Raw genomic sequence first — 26,245 nt, 5'->3', positions numbered from 1 at the left:
ATAGTGCGGTATGTTGATTGCCAAAAAATATTCACATAAATTGTTAAGCCAAAAGATCCTTGCTAAAATGGTGCACATCATGATGCCAGCCTGTGCTTTACTGAGCAATGGGTTTTTTGTTTGTTTTTGTCTTTTTGGAAAGGGGGTAGGGCTTCACTAGGCACTTATTTTGGGACCCTACCATGGTTGGAGATAAGTTAGCACCATCCTCAATTATATTTACAATATAAAGATATTTTGGCTTCTGCCTTTGAGTTTGGTTTGTTTGCTGCTTTTGAATGTTTAACTGGAAGAAGAAAGTACGGCAAGCCAAAGGGATCCTAGGTGAAATTTTTTTAGTGTGAAGCTGAGGACAACCCCAGCCAATTCAAAACAATGTGGAACTTCCTGACCCAGGAAAACAGGAAGTGGTTAGATTTTTCTCCATTCTTACTTGCTTATGAAACCAGCTCTCAGCTCGGTCCTTCTTCTCCCCCTCTCAGCCCACCTTCTGGAGTATTTTTTGCTGTTTTTGAGTATTTCCTTCCAGGACTGGACTAGGGAGTAAAAAGAGCTGAAACCTAAACTAGTTCATTTTGTAAATTGTTGGCATTTCTGGTGAAAGCATTAGGGCAAGGAGGAGTTTTTTTGGGTAATTGTTTTTAATTACCTTTGGATTTCATTTATTTACACTGTTCCTGTTCCCCTTTACCATGTGTAATCTGAAATGAAAGGGCATTCTCCCAGAAAACATGTGAAATAGGTAAGGCAGGTGGCCTTACTCCTGTTTTACAGACGAATAAACTTATGCAGAGGCTAACTGCCAATTTAGGTTATTTATCTTCCTTAAAGACCTTTCACAGAGGGGAAGCTCTACGGATCATGGGGTTCAGTCATAGACTCATGGAGTTGAAACCACTTCACAGGTCATTTAGTCCAACTCACTTGGAGGGGAAGTCGCAGTTCAAGAGTCTACTGAAAACAATTATGGGATGAAGAGAGAGTAGAAGCTGCTAATGCAGGGCTAGGGAGGCTTCTCCTCAGTCTCTCACATACTTGGTGGGACCTGATGCTATTCATCTGGCTTGTGACTCTGCACCTAAAGTTGGGAAGGGGAATAAAAATCATGACTTCAAAAGATGTAGCTCTCTTTCCCAAAGGACTTCCAATGCTGCCTGCTCCAAATCTAGATATGAATAACTTGGTGATGAAATAGGACAGCTACAAGGTAATCAGAGAAGCCGTTGCATAGAAGGTGTATTTAATCAAGGTCTGAAAGAATTGATGGAGTTTTGAAGGCCAAAGATAATCGTATTCCATCACAATCATATACCACAGCTTGTTCAGCCATGCCTCAATCTACTGTGCTGTAAGAAATGATGAGCTCAGTGTCCTTAGAAAAATACAGAAAGATTTGCATGAAATAATGAAGAGAGAAATGAGCAGAACCAAGAGAACATTGCATACAATAACAGCAATATTGTTCTAAGAACAACTTTGAGCGACTAAGTCATTTTGACTTTTATAAATACCCAAAATAACTACAAAGGACATATGAAGGAAGATACTATCTATATCCAGAGAAAGAAGTATGTATAGAACAATTTTACATATATACATATACATATATGTACATATATACATATATATGTATATATATGCTCATTTGTGTCTAATGGTAGCCATCTCTAGGGTAGGGTGGGGGAGGGAAAAAAAGGGAAAAAATAAATTTATTTTATACAAATTTATTATGTATATAAATGTAATAGCAAGTTGTATATAATAGATTTTCAGTTTCATGTGCAATCTTTTTTTTTATTAAACTGTGTTCAGGAAATTCTGGTTTTATCCTATAAATTCAAAATAAAATAAATTTTTAAAGAAAGACATAAATCAGAGGACAGGAAGTCATTTTAGATAGAAGGATAGGATTGGGGAAAGGTACAGAGCCAGGAAATCATATTGCATCTTTGTGTCCAAGCAAAGATTAGTCCAGATGGGTTGCAATATAGTGTTCATATTGAAAGATAATAAGTAGATGGGGCTAGGAAGACAGGCCTTGTATACTGTGGAAGGTCTTGAATTCTAGGAAAAAATGTGTCTGGATTTTGTTTGGTAGGCAGTGGTAGTCTGTTGTATGATTTGGAAGTAGAGTGGGACGCAATCAAAGAAGGCTTAATTTAACATGGGTGTTTAGAATTTCTTGGAGGGATAGAGAAGTCTGGGGGTAAGGAGGTTTTTGCATTTGTCTAAGAATATGGTTGGCAGCAATAGTGGGAATGAAAGGATGAGACAGATGCCAGAGATCCTCCCAGAAGTCATGTGAAGTAACTAAATCAAGATTCCAGTCTTAAAAATGAATCAATCGATATGCAGAGGTTGACTACCAGGACTAGCATCCTTATCTACTGAACCCCTTGTCTCTACTTTTACATGTACCATTTTTGAAAGGTAGAGCTTCAAAGTCATTTCACAGATGTATAGATGTTTCACTGTCTATTCATCACACGTAAAATGAGGTTTATAATTTCCATTAAGTGCTTAATTAGTGAATTCTTATTTTTGCAATTTTAAAGTTTTTCCTGTTTTCTTATTTTTAAAAATTATTTCTTGATCATATTTTCACACCATTTCCTGTAATGTCTAAAAATACTATTTCATTCCATCATGGTGTATATCTTTCCTTTTTGGAGAGGCACTATATCGTATTCTGTTTCTTAAATTAATTTTGCTGCTTTATTTTTTATTTAATATAACATTTAAAATTCCTGGGACAATTATAGTACCTCTTGATTTTTTTTATTATTTTATTTTTTTTAATGCAATTTATTTATTTAACATATTTGGTTTTCAGCATTGATTTTCACAACATTTTGAATTACAAATTTTCTACCTCTTGATTTTTATAAATGGATTGATTTTTGATTTGCCTCCAAGATGTAATTGCAAATACTAATAACAATTCCTTAAAATCTAAATAAGGATATTATTAGCTACCTCTTTGAAGAATTTTATCAATTAAGAACTGTACTCTGATACCTTATTATGAAATGAAGATGACTTAAGTTGTCAAAGGCCAGAGGAATATGAGCCCGGGCTAGGCCTACTAAGCTGGGGAAGCCTGGTACGTGCCTAGCGATAGACCACATATGCTCCTGTCATCCATAGACCAGCAAAGATAAGCTCAGAGAGGGTCATCATTAGAAAGTTGGCCACTAGATGCTATATTTGTTCAATCATAGCAACTCAAGAGGACTAGCTGTTAAGGTATAGAGGGATTATGATGTGGTAATGAACATCCACGCTGCTGAAATCATGGATTCTGTCAATTACAAATCACTTTCCAGGAGCAAAGTGTTGCCCATTGATTGGGGAGTGAATGGTTAAACAAAATAGGGTCCATGAACATGGAATATTACTGTGCTGTGAGAAGCAACGGATATGATGAATACAGAATGACATGGAAAGACTTACATGAACTGATACAGAATGAAGTAAGGAAAGTAAAGAAAAATATATACAATGACTACCACAATGTGAATAGAAAGGACAAACACAAAAATACAAACACAAATACAAAAATGTAATCAAAAGTAAATATTGTTATTCAGTTGTATCTGACTTTTCATGACTCCATTTTGGCTTTTCTTGGCAAAGATACTGGAGTGGTTTGCCATTTCCTTCTCTAGCTCATTTTACAGATGAGGAAACTGAGGCAAATAGCATTAAGTGACTTGCCCGCAGTCATATAGCTAGTAAGTGTCTGAGGCCAGATTTGAACTCAAGAACATGAGTCTTCCTGACTCCAGCCCTGGCTCTCCATTAACTGTCTCCCAAGTGAATGTTACAGAATTACAAAGTACAAGAATGGCTCCAAAGAAGAGATAGGAGAAAATACTTCTTACTCCTTTGCAAAGATGAGAGGTCCACAAGTGTGGGACTTTGCATTTGTTTCAAATTTTTTTGTTGAAATATTGATTGGTTTTGCTGATTGCTTTTTCTCTTCTTTTTCCCCTCTTTTTATTAAACATTTTTTTTGGTCATAAGGGATAGCTTTTTAGGAGGAGGGAAGGGGACAAATATAGGACGAAATTCAGGCAATGGAAAAACAAAAGACATCAGTATAATTTTATTTGTAAAAAATGTCACTTTCCAGGACAGGGATAATTACTAGTATATTACTTACTTAAAACTGTTCAAGAATAGTTATAAGTGCTTGAGAAGGCACCTGTGTCAGATGTGTCTAAATCCTAGCATCATTAGCCTACAGAAAACTCAAAAGAAACACTATGGCTGTCTTCAAGTACTTGAAAGGATGTCATTTGGAAGAGGGTTTGACTTCTTCTGTTTGGTCTCAGAGGGTGGAACTGGGACCAGTGGGTAAGAGCTGCAAAGAGACAAACTTAGGTTTTGTATAAGGAAATACTGACAATTAGAACTTACCAAAATGGAATGGACTGCCTTGGAATGCAAGGGGCCTCATCTTCACCGCAAATTTTCAAACCAAGGCTGGGGATATTGTATGTATTGTGTGTGTTGTAGGAGAGATTCTTTTCTCCAACATGAATTCTGCTAGATGGCTGTTGATGCCTCTTCCACCTCAGAAATTCAGTGATTCTTTAATCTTAAGTGAGAAAATTGCCTTAATTTTCTTTTGTTCTGCTTCCTGAGCTCTAAACATCACTAAGAATGTCAGTCAACTTGGCTGTTATTTATGCTATTTAAAAAACAACTTAAAACAAGACAGATGCATTTGCAGGTTTGGTCAGGTTGTCAAAGGATTACTGTATATGCATCACATATACAGTATTAATCCAAGCTCATCAATGGAACACTTATAAACTTGTTCTTGTGAGTTTTGCTCAGGAAGCAACACTTTATTCAATAAATGTTATGTCCATCCATCAATCCAAGACGCAGATTTCCCGAGGACTGTAAGTCTGAAGGCAAGACCCCTCAGAGATGGAAAAATTCCAGATTTGGAAGGAAATGCTTAGTTCTTTTTCTCTAGACATATTTGGAAGGGCTTAAAACATTTTTTAAAAAACTTCTTGACTTATTGTCTGTGACCGAGTTCAAATTCCATAGAGGGACACAGCCAATACGTGTGAGTGTTTCCTATTTCACTAAGTGGAACTAAAAGAATGAACTTACTTCAGTAGAAATAAATGTAGCCTTTGGACCCCGAAGTAAAATGAACATGCACTGTTCTCATGTAACTTGTTCCTTCTTTGCACTCTTGGTTAAACATGAAGACTTTGGAGGATGCCTGTGGAATTTATTCATCATTGAATGTTAGTCGTGTAAGGCAATCCAGCCCCCTCAAAAGGCTCTTTTGAAAAATGTTCTCCACTCTCCCTCTTTCCATTCTGCTCTAGATAAGCACCAATAAAACCAGTAGATAGTTTTAAATAATCAAAGAAATATTGGACTAATGACTGGCCAATTGGGTTTCACTGATAACTGCCTCTAAGCAAGTTGTCCATTATTTATTTTTCTATTTCTTGATTTATTCATTTATCTAATTCCTTATTTATTCATTGATTTACTTATTTATCTACTCTTATCCATTATTTATTCATTCACTCATTTATTCATCCGTTTTTCTATTAATTTATTTAATTACATATTTATTCATTTATCTATTCTTATTTATCCATTTATTTATTGATTCATTCATTCATCTTCCTACTTTTCTTCCCCTTCTTTCCTTCCTTCCTTCCTTTCCTTCCTCCCTCCCAACCTCTCTCCTCTTTCTCTCCCTCTTTCTCTCCCTCTTTCTTTCTTTCTTTCTTTCTTCCTTCCTTCCTTCCTTCCTTTCTTTCTTTTCTTCCTTCTTTCTTTTTCTTTCTTTCTTTCTTTCTTTCTTTCTTTCTTTCTTTCTTTCTTTCTTTCTTTCTTTCCTCTGTTCTTTCCTTCTTTCTTTCTTTCCTTCTTTCTCTTTCTTTCTTTCCTTCTTTCTCTTTCTTTCTTTCTTTCTTTCTTTCTTTCTTTCTTCCTTATTTCTTTCTTTCTTTCTTTCTTTCTTTCTTTCTTTCTTTCTTTCTTTCTTTCTTTCTTTCTTTCTTCCTTCTTTCCTCCTTCCTTCCTTCCTTCTTTCCTTCCTTCCTTCCTTCCTTCCTTCCTTCCTTCCTCCCTCCCAACCCCTCTCTCCTCTTTCTCTCCCTCTTTCTTTCTTTCTTTCTTTCTTTCTTTCTTTCTTCCTTCCTTTCTTTATTTTCTTCCTTCCTTCCTTCTTTCTTTCTTTCTTTCTTTCTTTCTTTCTTTCTTTCTTTCTCTTCCTTCCATTCTTTTTTTCCTTCTTTCTTTCCTTCCTTACTTCTTTCTTTCCTTCTTTCTTCCTTCCTTCCTTCCTTTCCAATGTTTCACCAATTTTTACCAATTGCATTGCTTTGTCTCTCAGGTGATCTCTTCAGGGCCCTGGAGTTTCCATTCCTGTATTTTTACAGATTCCATACCAGCTGCTGTGCCAGGTAATCTTTAAGAACACCTCCCCATGTCCCCCTAAAAAAATCCCACTACTACTTCTGGAAGAACTGGCATTTAGATTGCACTTTAAATTTGGGGAAACACTTTACATCCATTATCTCATTTGAGCCTTATCTTATAGATGAGTAAATGGAATCTTGGAGAAGTTAAGTGATTTGTCCATGGTCCCATATCTTGTAGATATTTGAGGTAGTCTTTGAATCCCTGGTCTTCCAGACTCTGATTCAGCACTCTATCCACCATGGTTACTCAGAGTTCACAGGGTAACTCGGAGTCTCTCAATTTCAACTCAGTTCTGAATTGAAAAAAACCTATACAGTCTGTTAACTCCATGAATTGCAGAAGCTGTGTTGGGTATGAGGGAGAAGCAAAGATTGCTCAGTCATACATCTGGCATTTATGAAGTCCCTCCTCAGTCATCAGCACTATGCTAAGTGCTTTGGGGTCAAAGGAGAGTGGGGAGACAGAACATGCATCAGACGCAATCTCCATTCCCAAGGATTTTACAACCTAGTTGTAATACAGAACAACAGACAAATCTAAAGATCACTTATTATTTAACTTTAGAATGAAATCAGAGACTTAAATTAGAGTGTTTATATAGTTTATAGACCCTTTGTACTCACCACCCAACACCCGACCTTGACTCATGGCCTACTAGGATTACAGAGCTGGAAGTTCCCCTAATCCAACTGCTTCATTTTATAGGTGAGGACATTGAGCCCCAGAGGAGTGAAGGGGCATATTTAAGGTCATCCAGCTGGCTCTCTCCCTCTCCCTCTCTCTCTCTCCCCCTCTCCCTCTCCCTCTCCGTATCCCTCTTCTGGTGCTGTGCCCAAAAGAAGGTACATTTCAATGGTTGAAGGCTGCCTCCTTAACTTCAAGTTTACTGGCTGGATTTCTTTCTCAAAAAACCAAGCCTTAAACCCAATTCACTCTGGAGCTCTTAGATTGGACCACAGGCCCCTGCCCTCCTAGCACAGAGTGAATGTAAATAACTAAATAGTAACTGTTTGTCTTTTGGCCAGGAACTTTGAGGGTCTTCCCCTCCCAGTTTGATTTTTTTTTGAGTTTTGATTAAAGGGGCTATCCATTGATTAAGTTGATTAACTTCTTAAAGACTAAAAAGACCTTAGCCCAAAAGGGCCAGGGTTTCCCATTGCATCCTGGGCCATATCAGACTACTGGACCCAGATGTCTCTGGAGGAGAAGGTGAGGCTGGTGACCTCGCACAGCCTTTCCTCACTCAAATCAAAGTCAACTGCAAGTCTTGTCATCATTTCCCTGATGTTATGGTCCTCTTCAAGAATGAAGGACAAACACAACAACAGCATATACATCTATGGTCTTTTCTCCCTACTATACTTCCTTTTTCTTTTGCACCGTACCTCCTTTAAAGAGGTGGGTTGAGGGGTGGGGTGTGTCTTATTGTTGGTACATTCCTTAGTAGGGAAAAAAAGCCTCCCTTCACTGTAGTTACTCTTCATCACTTTGGTGGGGAGGAAATTCTGCCCCCCCAAAATCCCAATTAACAATGTAATGGGAAGACACTTGCCTTTGGGGACTGAGGACCTGAGTTCCGGGACTAGCCTCAGTCACATGCTGCTTGTGTGACTTTGGACAGAGTCATTTTCCTTTTCTGAGTCTTAGTTATATCATCTGTAAAATAAGGAGGTTGCCCTCTAACGTGTCTTACTTCTTGTGTGACCCTGGGGAACTCACTTCACCCTGTTTGCCTCAGTTTTCTCATCTATAAAATGAGCCGGAGAAGGAAATGGTGAGCCGCTCCAGTGTCTACACCAAGAAAACCCCAAATAGGGTCACGAAGAGTCAGATAGGACTGACTAAAGAACAACAGCAAGGTCCTTTCCAGATCTAACTTGATGATGTCATGAGCCTAAAAGTTCATCCTATTTTTTTTAAGCCTACAGGTCATGAATAGATGACGTTTTATCCTGGATAAAAATGTCATTCCAGCAAAGGCTTGAATGTACCTTGAATGTTGAGGTTCTTTTGTGTACTTGCGCCTTTTGCTCACTCTAAAATCCCTACTTAGAGATTTTGGGAAAGCCTGGCTAGATTATCTCTTCTAGCATCTACCAGCTTGGAGTATTTCTTATTCAGCTTACTCTCAGCTATGATTATAAAACATAAGTCTTTTGTGTCACACTCATACATGTGATTTTGTTTTCCTGGAGGGATTATCATTTGGCAGAATTACTAGTAAAGACAAAGAAGGGAATGTTAAGCCAATACTTCATTATTTCGAGCAGAGGCCCAAGTTGTGACCCATTAGTGTTTCCTTGCTCTGTGGGACGACATCTTTGCTTTGATTTGGTTCTCTTTAATCTGCTGCTCTCCACAACCTGACATACAAACTGAAGTTTTAAATTTAAACAGGAAGAGAAGTCTGTATTCATTTACCCCCTGGTGAGAGTACAAAGGTTTTCCTGGTGTCAGAAAAGAGTTCTTTTCTCCAAGCCATATCACAGATCTTCCTGATTATAAGTTAAATCCTTAGAGAGGATGTATCATATATCATTCATGATCCCATCTCGGGTGAGTCCCAGAGAGTTCAGAGGGGGTCCTGGAAATTCCCCTTGCTCTGTCATCCTCCCATCTTTTAAAATCCATGGCCGCTACAAGAGAGAGAAAAGTGTGGGGAGAGGTGAGTGGTATCTGTAAAGGATGAGTCTGGTGTTGATCCATAAAGAATTCAGAAGTACTTCACAGAAGTATTAAATTAACCTGAAGTAGTGAGCACACCTCTATAAATGTCTATTTTAAGGTCAGTAGTAGTAGCTTAAGCAGCTAGGTACAGTGGATAGAGTGCAGGGCCTTTAGTCAGGAAGACTCAGGAAAGCCTGAGTTCAAATTTGGCCTCAGCTGTGTGACCCTGGGCAAGTCACTTAATGCTGTTTACCTCAGTTTCCTCATTTGTAAAATAAGCAGGAGAAGGAAATGGCAAATCACTCCAGTATCTTTGCCAAGAAGACCAGGGTCACAGAGAGTCAGAAATGACTGAAAACAACTGAACAAAAGCAACTCAGGGTCTACTTTTGCCTTTCTCTGTATCTTTGGTGTTTGGCATTGTTCCTGGCAACATATTGGGGGTTTAAAAATCCTTGCTGACTTGATTTCTGTGACTCCAGGCAATCTATGCTCTAAATCTATGCTGGGGAAAGTTAAATTAAAAACCACGGAAAGGACTGGCGCAGGATTCTTCCTTACGTTTTTCTCACAGTCTTCCTTTTGCACTCTCTCATGAGGGATTCTGGCTTATCTCAGATCTAACCTCACTGCATTTTCATGATGGAGTAGAAAAGGTATTGAATTAGGAATCACAAGCCAGGATTCCAGTGCTGGCTCTTTCACTTGTAACCTCCATCACTGTGGGGAAGTGCCATCAGGTCTTTTGCACTTCGTTTCCTCATTTCTTCGTTTGCACTAATAATAATTATTATTAACATGTATACAGTATTTTAAAATTTAAGATTTATGTCACTTTCTTTGAAGCCTCTCATGAGGCAGGTAGTGTAAGCATTATCATCTCCCTCTTACAGAAGCTGAGGCTCAGAGAGGTCACATAGCTAGTGTCAGAGCCAGGTCTTCTATGTAGGCCATCCACTGCTAAGGCCAGCGACCCTCTGTGTCATACTGCCCCGAATCTGTGACATCGGGTGGTTGGTTTTAAATGATCTCTAAGCCCTTTCTCAGCTTTTCTGTAATTCCCATGAACCAAAAACAAAAAAAAGCAAAAAAAAAATAAAGGGTAATTGCTCTTCTTTAAAAAATTTTTTATAATAGACTTTATTTTAGCATTCATTTTTTAAATTTGAGTTCCAAATTCTCCTTTTCTCACTAGCCCTACCCCCACGCGTTGAAAAGGCAAGTAATATGATAACAATTATACGTGTGAGGTCATCCAAAGTATTTCCATATTAAAAGCAAGTACTCTCATTCTGATTTTGTAGATGGGGAAGCTGAAGGAGGTTTCAGTATTGTTGGGGAATAGAATTCTAGGCCACTTCTAGACTTCTAGAATTCTGCCTTTCTGTTGTAAGCAGTTGAATGACTTAAGCCTCCATGGCTAAACTCCCCTAACTGTAAGGCTGATCCCCATAGCCACGTCCTAGGCACACTCACTCACAAACAAAAGGAGCCAAGCAGCTGGTTCTGAAGGCAGACCTTTGTATACAGCTCCCCCCATTTAGGGATTTCCTGGAGAAAGATCGGAATGCATTGTAAGTACAATTGCTAGGACCTCAAAATGAAAATTTGCTCCCCTTATCAAGTGGCATGTCCTCAGCCTATTCTTCTATCTGATGATGATGATAATGATAGCTGACATTTATATGGGCATCTGGATGGTGCAGTGGATAGAGTGCTGGGCATGGAGTCAGGAAGACTCCTCTTCCTGAGTTCAAATCTGGCCTGTGTGACCCTGGGCAAGTCACTTAACCTCAGTTTGCCTCAGTGTTCTCATCTGTAAAACGAGCTTAAGAAGGAAGTGACAAACCACTCTAGTATCTCTGCCAAGAAGACCCCACGTGGGGTCATGAAGAGTTGGGCATGACTAAACAACAAGAGCAAAGGACAGACTGTATTCCCCTGGATGGAGAGACAGAAACAAAACAATCTTTGCCCTCGAGTAGCTTACGTTCTCCCTTAATTAAGCCTGATGCCATGCATTGGGCCTCCAGGTTACTATTTGGGCAGATTGAGCCATTCGACATCTGCTGTGTAGACTCTTTTTTTGTTTTCCTTTCTTTGTACTTCATTCTTCTTACGCCTGAAATATCCTTGCCCGCTCAAGACCCTTCAAACTCTTCTCACCATTTGTATTCTTAAAGTCCAGCTGGAATGTTGTTCGTTCCTTTATGAAGCCTTTTCCCAGCAACCAGTTGGTCATGACTTTTTTTCTCCTCTAATGAGATTATTGCATATTAGTTATTTATGTCAGAGGCAACATGGTGTACAACATGGAGAGAGAGCCAGCCTCTTCAGAGTCAGGAAGAATACCTGGGTTCCAGTCCCACCTGTGATACATAGTATCTGGGTAGCCCTGGGCAAATTGCTTCGCATCTCTTGCCCCAAGGTAACTCTAAAACCAGGTACCAATTTATATTGTCAGAAATACTTTCATATTACATAGATTTGGAGAGTGCCTGGGTTTAAATCTTAGCTTTGCCACTTAATGCCAGTGTGACCTTGAATAAATCATTTAGCTTTTCTGAAGCTCAGGTTCTCACCTGGAAAGCAAAATCCATTCTAGCTCTAAATTTTTGTTCCTGCATGTTCTCAATAGGAGTTCCCATATTAATGAACTTGAAGGCCCAAACCCCATTCCCATAGTTATCTGTATGTCATATTATCCTGGCGGGAATCTGTCTTATCTAAACTTTATACTTCCTCTAATGCCTAGCATGGTGCCCTGCATACAGCAGTTGCTAAACATTGCTTGAATTGAATCGAATAATTTTAATGACATTGGAAAACAAAGTGTAGATAAAAGGTGTTTCTGTGAAATCTTAGCAAATATAAGAGAAATCCAAAAAATGGTAAGAGAACTAACTGCCTTGAAGAATGCTGGTTTCATTAATAAAACATTTTTTCCCTTTTCCCCATCCAGTGGATTCTTGGGATTCTTTTTGATGTTAAGTTCACTGAAGCTAAAAAACAACATGGCTCCAGCACAGCACACAGCCTGGATTTTCTTTGCCAAGGTAAGAGAGAGGGGTAGGGTGGAAACATCTAATTGATTACAGTGCCTGGCCCATAGCAAGTGCTTATTAATGCTTGTTGCCATTGGCCATCTCAGGAACTTCTGGGTCTTCATGTTGTCCCATTGTTTATACTGGTCTGGTCTTCCTTCGAGTGTATAAACATAAAGAGATAACATCAACTCACCGTCCATGAACCCAGCACTGCAGTTCTGATTCACATAGAACCAAGGCGTTTAACCCATCTTTTATTATCATTATATAAAGAATCCTTATTCCATTGCAGGGAGGTATGCCAAGGACAAGTGTTATTCTTACCTTCCGTGGTGGGCTTATAAAGGAGGCACCCATCTTACTTAGTCTCGTTCAGTAGGCTCAAAAAGTCTCTGGTAACTGGAGAAGGACAAGGCTATAGAACATTCAAAAATAGCCTAGGTGGGGAACTGAACGAAAGGCTCTAGATTAGGGGTAGGAAGGGACTATAAAAACTATTTGTAAAGTCCATAGTTAAAGAATCAAGATAAAGAGAGGCAAGTAGTTTAAGAAGAAAGAAAAGTGTCATGTAGCAGAAAGAGCCCTGGGTATGGCGTCCGAGGCCCCGAGTTTGAAGTCCAGCCCTGCCCACTCCCTTTATGATCCTGGGTAGATCACCTAACCTCTGGGCTTCAAGCTCCTAATTTTTATAGAAGGGGTTGGACCAGATAATCTTTAAGGTGCCTTCCGGTTCTAAATCATATGTTGTTCAGTTTTTTTTTAGTCACATCTGACTCTTCATGACCCCGTTTGGGGTTTTCTTGGCAAAAACAGTGGAGCAGTTTGCCATTTCCTTCTCCAGCTCATTTTTTTTACATATGAGGAAACTGAGGCAAACAGAGTTAAGTGACTTGCCCAGAGTTACATAGCTGGTAAGTGTCTAAGGCTAGATTTGAATTCAGAAAGATGAGTCTTCCTGACTTCAGGCCTGGCACTCTATCCGCTGCACCACCTAGCTGTCCTAAGTCGTATACAGAAAGGAAATACCATGTCACACAAAGTAGAGAGAGCATCTTTGGAATTTACTTCCTCGGTCCAAGATTGTTACATTATTCCTCCCCCCAAAATATGTCATTTTCTTTGTTCCTTTTGAATGGAAACTCCACAGGGATATTTTTGGTTCAAGTTCTTCACCTTTTAATGATGTTGCTCCAGTGGCAACACAGGTCAAAGTCATAGTAATTAAATCTTATGTTTCAGGATTAGGAAGGACAATTTTTCTTATACATGAAGCTTTGTTTAGCAAGAGAAATACTCCAAGAGTCTCTGTTCTCCTTTGTTAAATTCTGGAATGGAGTTACTGAAGGAAGTCTGAAAGTTTCTTCTTCCATAACTAATTACACATAGTGGGGATTTTTAACTGGCTGGATGGTTTGGGTTTTGATTATTCCTGGAAAGAGGGGGGATGATCTAGGGCTAGGCAAACAATTAAGCCACTCCCCAGCTTTATTATTATGTGAATTTGGCTTTTATGATGCATCAAAGTGGAAAAGAATTAAGATGCTCTTGATGATGGTGAAAAAGGAGAGTGTAAAAGCTGGCTTAAAGTTTAACATAAAAATAAACCAAGATCATGGCAACTGGTCCTATCACTTCCTGGCAAATAGAGGGAGAAGAAATGGGAGCAGTGTCAAATTTTATATTCTTAGGCTCAAAGATCATGGCAGATGGCATCTGTGACTGTGAAATTAAAAGACACTTGCTCCTTGAAAGGAAAGCTCTGGCAAATCTAGAGAGCATACTAAAAAGTAGAGACATCGCTTTGCCAACCAAGGTCTGTATAGTCAAAGCTGTGGTTTTTCCAGTATGTCTGTGAGAGTTGGACTATGAGGAAAGCTGAGTGCTGCAGGGTTGACCCTTTTGAATTGTGGTGCTGGAGAAGACTTTTGAGAGTCCCTTGGACAACAGGGAAATCAAATCAATCACTAGTTAAAGAAATTAATTCAGACTATTGACTGGAAGGTCAAATACCGAAGAGGAAGCTTAAATACTTTGGCCACATAATGAGAAGACAAGACTCGTTGGAGGAGACCCTGATGTTGGGAAAGGGTGAAGGCAAAGAGGACAGCAGAGGATGAGATGGAGAGATGGTGTCGTGGAAATGATGAACATGAATTTGGACAGACTTCAAGAAATAGTGGAAGATGGAAGGGCCTGGTGTGCTGTGGTCATGAAGAGTCAGACGTAACTGAACGACTGAACCACAACAATGCTACATCAGAACTCTACTTGGTGGAGTCTGTCAGACCCTTTCTGGCAGGATATGCATTTTTTCTTTTGGGGTGGCCTGCTGTTGTTCTTAACTTGGTAAATATTGACAAACACAAGCATTTCCACACACAAAGAAGAAAAGACAAAGAGGAATGCAATATAAAATTATCTTGGTTACTACAGACTGCTTATAATTATCTTCCAAGTTACATAATAAATTTCACATGTTAGTTTCAAAGCTGTTCTAAATATCTGTGTCTCCTTCTTAAACTTCTGTTCTCTTCTGTTTACCTAAAAACACTACAATGACTCACTTTCTTTTCCTTTTTGAGGGGGGGCCTCAGTATCATTATCATTTCCCCTCTTCATCTCCGACCCTACATCCCCAGTAAAAAAAAAACAAACAAACCCAAAAACAGCACAACTTTTTTTTAAACAAAGCATAGTTAAGCAAAACAAATCTATACATTCTTTATTCATTCAGTCATGTCTGACTTTTGGTGACTCCATGGACTATAGCATACCAGACCCTTCCATCCTCCACTATCTCCTTAAGTGTGTTGAAGCTCATGTTTATTGCTTCCATGACACTATTTGTCCATCTCATCTTTTGCTGTCCCTCTTTCCTCTTGCCTTTAATCTTTCCCAATGAATCTTGTTATCTGCTCATTGGCCATGTCTAAACATGTATGTTAATTTACACCTTGAGCCTTCTACATCTTTGTTAGTCAGTGTGGATCATGCTTCATCACAGGTTCTCTGTGTGCTTTACTTGTCATTGCATTGATTAGAGTTTAAAATTCTTTTTATAATGTAGTTATTATATTAATTGCTCTTCATTCGTTCATATAAGTCTGAGTTTCTCAGAATCCATTCCCTTTATCATTTCTTATGGCACAGTAATATTCAATTACTTTCATATATCATAATTTGTCTACCTCATTTGGTGGGTGCCAACTTTGCTTGTGGTATGGCTGGGTGATGCTGTTGGCCACTCTTTCCTCCTAAATACTCTTTCTAGGTGTAATAGGTATAATCTTTCTAGATACAACTCTGGGTTGTTGTGACACTACCTCTCTCTTGGATCTTCTCCTATCTCTATGACTATTTCTTCTTAATTTTCCTTTGATGTGTCTTCATCCATTTCGTGTCTCTTAACTATGTATATACACCAAGGCTCTGTCCTTGGCCTTCCTCTATTCTCTTTGTAAACTCACTTGATTAATTAATCAACTCTTATGGGTTTAACAATCTTGTCTGTGTGGATGACTACCAGATGGATAGTCAACCCTAGTCTATCTTCTGAGCTCATGATCATGAAGTATATTTTAGACATTTTGTTGTCCTTTAGGCATCTTAACTCATCATCAAAAACAGACCTCATTACCTTCCCTATACTCCATAAAAACTTGCCCTCTTCCAAAATTTCTAATTACTGTCAAGGGCACCATTGTCCTTCCAAGCACTCAGATTTACAACCTAGGTGTCATCCTCAATTCTTCACTCTTACCCACTTATCTTTTCTTTTTTTAAAAAATAAATTTATTTATTTTTAGTTTTCAACATTCACTTCCATAAGATTTTGAGTTCCAGATTTTCTCCCTGTCTCTCTCCTCCCCCTACCCCAAGACAGCATATAATTTGATATAGGCTTTGCATATATATTCACATTAAACCTGTTTTCACATTAGTCATATTGTGAAGAAGAATTAGAACCAATGGGAGAAACCACAGGAAAGAGGAAACAAAAAAAGAGAGAAAGAGCAAATAATATACTTCTATCTGCATTCAGACTCCATAGTTCTTTTTCTGGATGTGGACAGTATTTTCCATCATGAGTCTTTTGGAGTTGTCTTAGATCCTTGCTTTGCTAAGAAGAGATAAGTCTATCAAAGTTAGTCATTGCACAATGTGGCTGTTACTGTGTATACTGTTCTCCTGGTTCTGTTCACTCCACTCAGCATCAGTTCATATAAGTCTTTCCAGGTATTTATGAAGTCCGCCTGCTCCTCATTTCTTGTAGCACAATAGTATTCCATTACATTCATATACCACAACTTGTTCAGCCATTCCCCACTTGATGGGCATTCCCTCAGTTTCCAATTCTTTGCCACCACAAAAAGAGCTGCTATAAATATTTTAATATATGTGTCACCCACTTTTCTTTAAACTCTCCCTGTCTACTGGCTGTTTCCTTATTGCTCACAAACATGCCTGTGTCTCCCCCATCCTCAAAAACCCTCATTTGATCCTTGCATCTCTTCTGTCATCCTCTATGTGTTCTGCCCTTTGTGAATAAGCTCCTTGGGTAAGCCATCTATATACAATAGATGTACAATGTAGAATGTTCCTAAAGTCTGGACACATAGGCAGAAATGCATATTTTCAAGAAATGAAATGAATGAAATTTTCAACATTTTATTTAATTGAAATAGTAACAAATAACATCATCAATATGATTTCCATCATTTTTTGATGCAAAGGTTGATGAGCTTTGCAAGATTCACGTGAACTCGATGCAATAACCCCACATTGCCGTCAGTTTTAGCACATTCACTCTTCATGAGTTCAATCAAGTGTGTTGCCTCTGTGATTTTCATTGAGTACACCTTCTCCTTTAGCATACCCCAGAAAAAGAAGTCGCTGAACAACACAGAGTCTTGGGTGAAATGGTTAATGAGATGTTAATGAGGTTTCCAATCTGTCCAGACTTTAGGGACCCTGTACAATGCCTCCACTTCCTCTCCTCTCTCTTTCTTCTTTACTCCCTATACTATGACTTCCCATCTCCTCATCCACCCAAACTGCTCTCTCCAAAGTTACGGGGGGGCGTCTCTTCGTTGCCAAATCCAGTGGCCTTTTCTTATTTCTCGTTCTCCTGGATCTCTCTTCAGCTTTTGCCACTGATACCATCTTCTCTCTAGGTTTTGGGACACCCCTCTATTTTGGTTCTAGCTGTCTCATCACTCCTTTGCAGTATCTTAATCCAGGTCACTTACTGTGGGCATCCTACGTGGCTCTGTCCTAGGCCCTTTTCCTTTTCTATGCTACTTCACTTGGTGATCTTATTAGCTCCTGTGGACTTAATTATTATCTTTATGCTGATGATTCTCAAGTCTGTTTGTCTAGCCCTGACTTCTCCGCTGACCTCCAGTCCTGCATCTCCAACTGCCTTTCAGATATCTCAAGACTGGATGTCCTGTAGACTCAACACATCCAAAACTGAACTCCTTATGTTTCTCTTCCAAGTTCTTACCCCTTCCAAACTACTGTTATTACTTTTGAGGGTACTGCCATCCTCCCAGTGCCCCCATACTCAAACCTTGGTGTCATCCTGACGTCTTAGCGTCTCCTACCTTCTCTCCCCTTAACCAATCCATTGCCAACACCTGTTGATTTCACTTTTGCAGCAGCTCTGAATATACTCCCTTCTTTCTTCTGATACTATCACCAGGCCCTAATCATTTCACACTCAGACTATTGAAATAACGTGCTCCTTGCTCTGTCTGCCACAGGTCTCTCCCTGATCCAGTCCCTCCTCCATTTAATCCCTAAAGTCATTTTCCTAAAGCGCTGATGTGACTACGCCACCTCCTGCTAAATAAACCCAAGTGCCCTCTATCATTTTGAGAATCAAATACAGAACCCTCTGGAGTTCAAAGACTTTCATAACCAAGCCCCACCCTACCATTTCCAATCTTCTTACCCCTTACACCCCTGCCCCCACATTCTTCAGTCCAGTGACACTACCCTCCTGCTTGTTCCACATACAAGATACTCCATCTCCCAGCTCTGGGCTTTTTCTCTGGCTGTCTCCCATGCCATCTCCCCTCATCTCTGCCTCCTGGATTCCTTCAAGTTCCAGTGAAAAACTCATCTTCTATGACCAATCTTTCCTAATTCCTCTTAATTCTCATGCCTTTCTTCTGTTTTTGTTGTTCAGTCATCCCCAACTCTTTGTGACCCCATTTAGGGTTTTTTTGGCAAGGATATTGGAAGAGTTTGCCATTTCCTTCTCCAGCTCATTTTACAGATGAGGAAATTGAGTCAAATAGGGTTAAGTGACTTGCCCAGGATCACACAGCTAGTAAGTGTCTGAGGCCAGAGTTGAACTCAGGAGGATGAGTCTTCCTGACTTCAGGCCCTCTGTCCACTGAACTATCTAGCTGTCCTATTCTTTTCCCATTTGTTCTATATATAGCTTATTTCTCCCATTAGATTATAAGCTTTTTGAGGGCAGGGAATGTTTTTTGCCCCCTTTTGTATCCTCAGCATTTAGCACATATAGTAGGTGCTTAATAAATGTTTACTGATTCATTGATTAATTATTATCAGAATAGTACATAGATAAGGATAGGGAGTGGACCCAGGATGTCATTAATACATAGAACTCCTCAGTGAGGAAACTCTGTCTACCAATACAAGTTCAGCACCTTCTCGACAGCTTAAGGTCTTAAGAGAGTTTCCTATATAATTTATAATTAAGTAAATATGCATACAAAAGGGAACATGTGCAAACAATTTTTACTAATAGAGTATGTGATCAAAACAGCTTTCCACTGTTGTAGAGAATACACTTTTCCCCCATCTGAAGCTTGCCAACAAATGTCACCCATGCAGCTGTTTCAGCACCCAAGGAATAATAATAGCCAGCATTTATTTAGTCCAGTGGTGGGGGACCTGTGGCCTTGAGGCCACATGTGGTCCTCTGGGTCCTCAAGTTCGGCCCTTTGACTGAATCCAGACTTCACAGAACAAATCCTTTTATAAAGGATTAGTTTAAAACTTTAAAAAGTTTTCAAAGTTCCTAAACCTGTGTTATTTCATTTGATCATCACAACAACCCTTGGAGACAGATGTTACTATTATCCCTGCTTTACAAATGAGGAAACTGAGGCTCATAGAAGTGACTTATCCAAGGTGACAGCACTAGTAAATGTCAGAGGAAAGATCTGAAGTGACTCTAAGCCCAGCACTCTATTCACTGTGCCACACAGCTGTCCATCACTCTGAGTTTCCTCATCTAGAAAATGAGATTGGTTGGGGAACCTGCGGCCACATGTGGCTTTCTAGGTCCTTGGGTGCGGCCTTAGGCTGAGGCTGTGAAGTTTGGATTCAATCAAAGGGCTGCACTTCAGGACCTAGAAGGCCACATATGGCCTTGAGGCTGCAGGTCCCCCACCCCTGGATGATCTCTATGGTCTCTTCCATCTTGTGACCTGTCAGTCCCAGGCTGCTTTGGGTCAGAAAAGGGGCTGATACACCATTGTGTATAATTATTCTCTTTTCTTGAGAAATTCTCCAAGAGAATCAATTAGGATGTTTACACACTTACACATTTTCTTGATATCCCACCCTACATGCTGATTTCAGGTGCAGGCAGATGCCAGCCCAGGAAATACAACCGTAGATCTCCACAGTCTTAGGATAACATTATAAAGGGTCTGATTTCCCTCATATTTGTAAGGTTAATCCTAGAGACCGAAAGAAGCAAGGGAAGCCTAAGATCAAAATAACAGAAAATATAGAAGAAACATGACAAATGAGGGAAATGTGGTCCAAGTTAGAGAGGTTATTATTCTCTGGTGGGGCTCTCCAGCTGATTTAAATTCTCACATGAGCATTTTTCCGGGATTGAGTAGTGCCTGGTGTCATCATCCCGAACGTCAGACTGACTGGAGTTCTCAGCGGCAGGCGGAAAGAAGCAGCAGCTGAGGCCAGAGTGTGTTTGTGTTGAGAGGGAGCCAATGGAGGAGAGTGAGCAGTCTTCAGGCAGGCAGCAACCTGGGCCCTTGGGGAAGTTCAGAGAATCCAGAATATGTTTTCCATTTGGTTGCTTTGTATCCGTGTAACTAATGAGCAAATGCTGTTCAGGCTGCCCTCATCTTGTGCCTTGTGGGGCAGCAGCAGGCCCTGAACCCAGATCTGAAGTATGTGAGCCGTTCGGGGTCTTTGGAGACTTCTCCTTCCTTGGGCAGTTTGCAGAATGTGTTTCTCGACTTGTTTGGATTTTTGTTTGGTGGGTTTTTGGGGGGGGGGAAGGGATTGTGAGAAGCTCACCTGTGATGTTTTATTCAACTCCCAATTTGCCTGAAGTAGCTCTCCACTGAAGGAGATTTTAAGATACATTGAATTCTTGATCTTGTTGACAGTTGTGGTGTTTGAAGTACTTTATTTATATGGACAAACTCCTTCCCTGAGAATCCCTCCTTTGTTCAGGTAGCATCAGCCCATGAGTATTTGCCAAGCTCTCCGAATGCCCAGGTACTGAGGGTATTTCAGAAGCAGTTTATTAGTAATTATAATAGCTAGCGTTTATGTGACTCTCAAAGTACTTTACAGATATTCTTTCATTTTATAAGATGTGGTGCCAGCATTCTTGGAAGAAAGGAAAAAGGAAGGAAAAAAGTATGTTATTAAGCACTTACTGTGTGCTAGACACATTACAAATATTATCTCATCTGATCCGCACAATAACCCTGGGAGGTTGGTGTTATTATCATCACCACTTTACAGATAAGGAAACTGAAGCAGCCAGGGATCAAGTGTAGGGTTATGTGGCAAGGGTTTTAGGTGATATGGTGGATGGAGCACTGGGCTTGGAGTCAGGAAGACCCGAGTTCAAGTCCAGCCTCAGACACTTAATAGCTGTGTGACCCTGGGCAGGTCACTTAACTTCTGGCTGCTTCAGAATCCACAACCATTAAGTGGGGATAATAATACCACCTAACTCCCAGGGATGAAGTAAGATAATATTTGTAAAAAGTAAAATGCACTTAGCATATACCTGTATAGTACTAGGTGTTATATAAAATGCATTTAGCATAGTGCGTGTATAGAGTAGGCATCACATAAATGCTGTTCTCTTCCCTTTCCCCTTTGAACTTGGATAAATACATAGATCAGATTTTCAGATGCCACAGAATTGAAAGGGATATAGAAGAAAAGCAGTGGGTAATATAATGGGAATATTAAAAAAAACTTGACAAATTTACTATTCTGTCCCATGAACTGATGGCATGCAAGCCAGCCCTCGAGATTGTCTAAGACCTTGGGCCCAGCAAAACTGGTCCTGTCTTTGGTGTTTCTGGGTGAACTGGGACCATCCACTGGGGACTTGCTGGTGCTTTCCTGTCTGTGGGTAGTTGGGGTGAGTCAGGGGGTTGGCTTGTTTATCTGGTGACCGAGTGTGGTGACCATTGATAGAAATGAGGAAGGGGAGAGGACTAAACATCTATGAAGTGCCTGCCGTGTGCCAGATCTTGTGCCCCAGGTGCTTTACAAATATCTCATATTAATATTAATAAATGTTTATGAGGTAGGTGCTATTATTACCCCCATTTTACAGTTCAGGAGACTGAGGCAGATAGAAGTTAAGTGACTGGCCAGCACTCTAGTGAAGGCTTTCATCACCTCGTGTCTGGACTATTGAGGTAGCCTGCCGTGGGTCTGCCTGTCTCAAGTCTCTCCCCACTCCAATCCATCTTCCATTCAGCTACTGAAATGTTTTCCAAAACACAGGCTTGCCTATGTCATCCCCTACTCAATAAACCCCAGTGGCTCCCTCTTGCCTCTAGGATCAAATACAAAATGCTCTGCTCAGCATTCAAAGACCTTCATTACCTAGCCCCTTCTTACCTTTCCAGTCATCTTATCCCTCACTCTGCACCAACCACCCACATACTCTTCGATCCAGTGACTCTCCTTGCTGTTCCACAAACAAGACTCTCTATCTCTTGATTCCAGGCATTCTCTCTGGTTGTCCCCCATCCCTGGAATGACGCCCTCCTCAACTCCACCTACTGACTTCCCTGGCTTCATTTAATTACCAACCAAAATCCCATCTTCTACAGCAGAAGTTCCCAAACTTACTTGGCTTACCACCCCCTTTTCAAAATAAAATACTCAGCTCTCCCTTGGAAATCTACTTTCTTTAACCCTTTATTGTTTTTTTTTTAATTTGCATCATTTCAAAAAATAATTTTTTTGAAATGATGAATCTTAAATTTAATAATTTATTGTAAATTTGTGGGTTTTTTCCTGCATTGAAATTTTGATGATGCAATATTGTATCATGTAACCGTAGAGTATCTTACTGTAAACAAGTCATTACACACCTATATTCCTGCCAATGCATGCTGGACTTCCCAACCTGTCAGCAGACTTTACCACGGATCAACTGTAACTTGCATTTTGTGGGTTTGTTTGGAAATAATGTAATCACTATGATTTTTAACTCTGTTACACAACAGATCAAACATGTATGAACAGTTTTTCAAAATTTTCTTCTCTTCTTTCCTTATGTTTCCACCGCCCCCTTATTTTTATTCAACACCCCCCAGTTGCACCTGAGGCTAATACTGCCCCTCTGGATCATTCTAGTACCCCTCCAGGGGGTGGTATTGCCCACTTCCCATGCAGAGGCATGGGAAACTTTTCCCAATCCCTCTTAATTCTCCGACCTTCCCTTTGCTAATCATCTCTTATTTATCCTGTATGTAGCTTGTTGGTATATATTTGTTTGCCTGTTGTTTGCCTCATTGGAGTGTAAGCTTCTCGAGGGCAGTGGCTGTCTTTTGCCTCTTTTTGTATTTCCAGCACTTAGCACAGTGCCTCACACATAGTAGGTACTTAATAAATATTTATTGATTGATTGCCCACAGGCACACAGCTAGCAGGTGTGTGAGGACAGATTTGAACTCAGGTCTTCCTAACTTTGGGCCCAGGTCAGATTTGTATGTAAGCCTATAGTGCTGGGGTGTTTGTTTCTTGTCTTTGAGAGTGAGAAGAATGACTGCTATAAGGAATTTATCAGGAAGAGATTGAGAGTTGAATAAAAGCATCAATGAGCAGAATGGAGATCTTTTTGACATTGAAGAATATGACCAGGGATGGGATGTCCTCGAGGCCTTCTTGGTCCTCAAGTGCAGCCCTTCTACAGAATTCAAACTTGAATATGACCATCATGGAATAAATCTCCATGATTCCGTGTCTACCTCGAGCAGAAGTGGGTGGTGAGAATGGAAATAATGGGTATGATCCTGGCTTTGAAGTTCTTCATCTTTAACAGGCAGACTGATTCTTCCCCCCAAGTTTGGCCTGCTTCCATGGCCTTTCCTTCCAAGACACTAATATCTCTATTCAGAAGTAAAAAAGGTGTCCAGGGATATAGAAGATCTGGCCACCTACATAGACGACAGGTTGAACTACTAGTTAGTACACAGCTTAACTAAATTAGCCCTTTGTGAATTCATTATGGTGCCTGGAAAATGTACCTTAGTGGCTGGAAAATACTGCGAGGGTTAGGCCAATTGGAGAGAGTGGATCTATAAATATCTGAGGGGAGGTTCTTCAAATATGAAGAAGATCATGGGATTTAGCACTAAAAGTGACCCTCTTCCCCACCCTTCTCCTATCTCCATATTAGTGATGTTGTTTCTCAGCAGTTTTTGTCAAACAGGAAATTCTTCCGTAAGAAATTTATGTTTTGAGGTTTTTGGACATCGGGCTATAGATTTCATTTTTTCTGATTCTTTATCTTTTTTGTTACATTAATCTGCTTTACGTTAAAAAAATCATGGCTTAATGGCTTTAATTATTGCTTCATGAGATAACATAAATTGAGGTCTGGAAGTAGTGTTTTCCCTTTATAACTATATTTTTCATTATTTTAGTAAATCCATAAACATTTATTAATATTGTACTGTGTGCCAGGTACCATGCTAAGCCCTTAGCATTCTAGATCTCTTTTTCCTCCAAATGAATTTTGCTATTCTGTCTAGCTCTGTAATATCTTTTTCTATTATACCCTGTTGTTTTTCCATTTAGTAAGAAGAAGAGTCAGGATTTAAACCCAGAGCTTTCAAATGCAGGGCTGTTTCTATTATATCCTGCTGTTTCTAGAGGGATTAGGTTTGTTTGGCATTTCTGTGGAGGGAAGAACTAGGAACAGGGGGTAAAAATTTCAGAGAGGCATATTTTAGCTCAGTGTAAGACAGAACTTACTAGTATTTAGAAATATGTGAAAATAGAATGGACTGCCTTATGTAGTAATGAGTTCTCCATCACTAGAGATATTCAAACAGAGACTTGTCAGGGATGTTGTAAAGGGAATGAATTTATTCGCTTGGGGAGATGAATGAGATGGCCCAGTAACAATAACAGCAGTAACAATTTTCATTAATTTATCTAGTGCTTTTGAAGATTTACAAATTGTCTTCCCCACAGTAACCCTTTATGGTATGTAGAATAAATATTATTATTTGAAAATATTTGTAAAATTATTTTGGTTACGTTAAATTAAAAAGGTTTTGTAGAAATAAAATGTAACCTAGAAAATTGGGGGGGGGCGGAATTTTATAGATAAAGGTCTCATATCTCAAATATGTAGAGAACTTTGTCACATTTACAAGAATATGAATCATTCCCGAATTGATAAATAGTCAAAGGATATGAACAGGCAGTTTTTTGGTTAAGAAATCAAAGCCGTATATTGTCATATAAAAAAGTGCTCTAAATCATTTTTGATTGGAGAAAGGCAAATTAAAACAACTTTGAAATATCATCTCACACATAACAGATTAGCTAAAATGATAGGAGGGGAAATGACAGCGTTGGAGGGGATGTGGAAAAATAATAGACTGTTGGTGGAATTGTGAACTGATCCAGCCATTCTGGAGAGCAAACTGAAATTGTGCCCAAAGAGTTATGAGAACCCAGCAATACCACTATTAGGTCCGTTTTGCAGGGTGATTAGGGAAAAAGAGAAAGAACCTATGCTCCAAAACATTAATAGCGGCTCTCTTTGTGATGGCAAAGTACTAGAAATTGAAAGGATACCTGTCACTTGGGGAATGGCTAAACAAGTTGTGGTAGATGATTGTGATGGAATACTACTGTGCTATAAGAAATGATGGGCTCAGTGATTTTAGGAAAACATTGCATGAAATAATGAAGAGTGATATGAGCAGAACCGAGAGAATGCTGTATACGGTAACAGCAGTATTGTTCAAAGACCAACTGTGAATGGTTGAGTCATTCTGAGCATTATAAGTACTCAAATCACCTAGGAAGAAAGGATGCTATCCGCATGCAGAGAAAGAATTGATAAATACAAGTAGGCATAGTATGGCTTTACATATAGATATGTCTATATCTATATGTACATACATCTCTCTCTAGGTCTCTGTCTCTGCCTCTGGAGTTGGGAGACAGTTCAGAACTTAAAATATAACAAAAATAAATAAATACAATTACATTTTTAAAAATATGCTTGTAAAATGAAAAAACTGAAGCCTGTTGGGGTTAAGTGACCTGCCCAGAATTACACAACTAGTAGTCATCAGAGCTAGGATTCGAATCCAGGTCTTGCTTAACTCTCTTTTCAGTACTTCCCCCCTCCCTTCAGATACTGAGATTCTGTCTCAATCAAGCCCAATATACAACAGAAAGGTGTAGTCCTTGGATTTTGATTTAGAGGTAGGAGGAAGCATATAGAAATGAAAACTATGGTAAAATATGGTAAGATGTGATAAAAATAGAGTAAAAATGAAGAATGTGAGAAATGGACTAAATAATATATAAATGAGAAATAAGTAAGCTCCTTGAGGGACAGGGTCAATTTAATTTTTGTCTTAGCAGCTCCCAGCAAATAGAGATTGTTTCATTCTTTGTAATTATGTGCTGAGTGCCTAGCATGTGTCTTGTACATTGTTGTTTTGGTTGTGCCCAACTCCTCGTGACCCCATTTGGGGCTTTCATGACAAAGATACTGGAGTGGTTTACCATTTCCTTCTCCTGCTCTTTTTCCA

At 39.5% G+C, this 26,245-nt stretch overlaps 1 protein-coding gene across 1 annotated transcript in view; it reads left to right on the top strand.

The window, feature by feature from the left end:
• TMEM241 (transmembrane protein 241) overlaps positions 1-26,245 on the top strand; it is a 162,635-nt gene that overhangs the window by 72,653 nt on the left and 63,737 nt on the right. Inside the window, exons 12-13 of the mRNA XM_036769346.1 lie at positions 6,383-6,452; positions 12,101-12,194. Of these exons, the coding sequence (XP_036625241.1) occupies positions 6,383-6,452; positions 12,101-12,194 (164 nt within the window). The remainder of the gene's footprint in view (positions 1-6,382; positions 6,453-12,100; positions 12,195-26,245) is intronic.

This window comes from Trichosurus vulpecula, chromosome 1 (assembly GCF_011100635.1).
Source record: "Trichosurus vulpecula isolate mTriVul1 chromosome 1, mTriVul1.pri, whole genome shotgun sequence".
NCBI lineage: Eukaryota > Metazoa > Chordata > Mammalia > Diprotodontia > Phalangeridae > Trichosurus > Trichosurus vulpecula.
This window is presented reverse-complemented; position numbering and strand designations above follow the sequence as displayed.